Source organism: Cibotium barometz, chromosome 16 (assembly GCF_041138505.1).
Source record: "Cibotium barometz isolate CiBa-2024 chromosome 16, ASM4113850v1, whole genome shotgun sequence".
Lineage (NCBI taxonomy): Eukaryota > Viridiplantae > Streptophyta > Polypodiopsida > Cyatheales > Cibotiaceae > Cibotium > Cibotium barometz.
The window spans coordinates 23,162,556-23,164,945 of NC_141061.1; the positions used below are offsets into that span (position 1 = coordinate 23,162,556).

The 2,390-nt window shown below is 40.7% G+C and overlaps 1 protein-coding gene across 1 annotated transcript; it reads right to left on the bottom strand.

The window, feature by feature from the left end:
• Nucleotides 1-204: 204 nt before the first annotated feature.
• Nucleotides 205-1,261, bottom strand: LOC147630459 (uncharacterized). Its single transcript, XM_086810816.1, has one exon. The coding sequence runs from the start codon at nt 1,259-1,261 to the stop codon at nt 485-487; it is 777 nt and encodes a 258-aa protein (XP_086666942.1). The 3' UTR covers nt 205-484.
• Nucleotides 1,262-2,390: the final 1,129 nt, after the last annotated feature.

The following is a 2,390-nucleotide window of genomic DNA, read 5'->3' on the forward strand; positions in this document are numbered from 1 at the left end:
AGTAGATTATGACTATACATATATAGAAGCATGCCCATCAATATGTACACAATAAATTGTTGTGTTGTGAGGCACAATGTTGAAAGTAAACATTACCAATACACTAAGCAAAGAAATTGGATGGATGAATGCAAGATGTGATATTGAGTATGCTGATTGAAAACTATTATATAGAAGAGGGGTTGAGCTAGTGCAAACTTTACATGCAAAAGTATGTTGATTGAAAACTATTATATAGAGTTGAGGTAGTACAAACCTTACATTCAAATCCAATACCTCTGCTGTTTTACATAGCAAAAGCCTACAAGTAGACATGGTAAAGGAAAAAATAAAGGAGGATATAAACTTTTCATGAAACCTATGTTGGAGCACTTGCTGGAGCACCTTGGGATATTGAGAATCCCAAAACGAGTGTCTATGAGTACATGTGAGGACATGACTGAGTATGGTTGAAGCTTAGGATATTTGAGAAGAGGGGCTAGCTTTAGCAATGATCAACAGCATTACTGGCCTCCTGTATGGTATCAAGCCTAGGCCTCCAAGAGTTACTTCTGGCGATGAGCTGGTCGATGTAGCGTGCGAGAACTTCAGGGGAATCACAAACGTTGACTTGGGGCGCCCTTAGCACAGATTCAAGGATCCCCTCTTCACGCAATTTCCCCAGATAGTGCAAGGTGGTGGTGATCTGCAGGGTGTGGCCTCGTTCCTGAACACAGTGTAAAGTCTGCGAGCAGGCCACAGCCCTCTTGGCTGATCTTGAACGCGTGTGCGCCGTCGATCGGCGCCGGCGCAGAGAAGCTTTGCTTGCCAAAATGCAGATGTGAGACCAAGCGAGCCTTGATTGGAAAACTCGCATGGGGAGGAGGTAGTAGAGGTGGCCGGGCTCGAGCTGAGCGTTGGGCTGGAGAGGACAAGGGCGTTTGCCGACGCGGAGGGAGCTTGCGTGACAGACAAAGAAATTAGGGTTTTGGGCTACGAGCTCCGACGCGGCTACGGTGTCGTGGAGCTCCTGCATGTTGCCATTGGCAAGCACAATTCTGATGGAAGAAGGACAAGGGGGCGCACGAGATCGCAGAGGGTGAAGGTTCCCCATATCCTGCTCAGAAGCGAGCGCTCTCGCTCTCGCTCTCGCTCTCGCTCTCGCCCTCTTTGACACATGACTTTTTGAACATGTCAAAAAACACGGAAAAAAGTAGCTGCATGGCTCGCCGCCCACTCCTAAAACACGGAAAAAAGTAGCTGCATGGCCGCCGCCCACCATCCCTACGTTCTCATAAAAGCGAAATGTGATACCTTACAATCCAATCAAATCTAATCACCTACATTTGGATTTTGTGCCTACTTTGCAATCTTATCTCTTGTATGATATTAGTGTATGATGTCAACACAAAAATAATTCTATAGATAGAGCTATTATGTTATTCCCCAAGTTTGTGTGTTCAAATCGTGCTTGCTAAGGTGGAGATGTCCTTGTAACTTGCTAGGTGTTGTAACCAACATATCCGGGTTGTAATAAAAATAGTAGATTAGTCACTAAATTGATATTAGTGTATGTTTGACCAAAAAGCTCTCAGTCAACCCAAAGAGAGCCGCACAACCCGGCATTTGGTGTATTTTTCTCGATTGAAATTGAGAAATCTCTGTTTGAATGCAACCTTATCTTTACTGAAAATGATATGTTTTAAAGCATGCTACACTAAGCTTTATTGTTCATCCCAATTTGAGTGCACGCTTATCTTTATTTAAAGTGATATATTTTTAAGCACACTACGCTAGGCTTTATTGTTCATCCCAATTTGAGGTACTTTGTCAACTTTCTTTTAAATGTTAGATAGTCGCCTATAAAATTCTTGAGAATCACTTTTTCATGAGCTTGTTTCTTCCCTAAGGTAATCTCTATACATATGTGATAGTAATGATGTTGATAAGTCTCCAAGAATAATGTAATGCTTTCTTTAAAGAAATGTATTCTAAAAAAATTCTCAAAAAATGGGTCCCTCTCCCTCGTTATTCTCTCCTCTCCATATCCTCTCTCTCTCTCTCTCTCTCTCTCTCTCTCTCTCTCTCTCAACACACACAGACATGACTTGTTGCTTTATTTTTTAAGGATTTTTCATATACATTTTACATCTATAGTTGGTTACCATGATTCGAAACTTATCAAAAAAGTAGCAGCTATGATCATAGGTTAAAGCATTAATTTCAATGTTTCTCACTACATAAGTCTATCTTTTTTTGGTTGAAATAAAAAACAAATTTTTAAGCAAAGAAAAAGAGCATAATGTTGCCTTAGGATTGATACATACATATATATATCTATATATATGTATATATATGGACATAAAAGTACAAGACAAAGAAGTTCCACAGAATGTCAGCTACATTCTTGA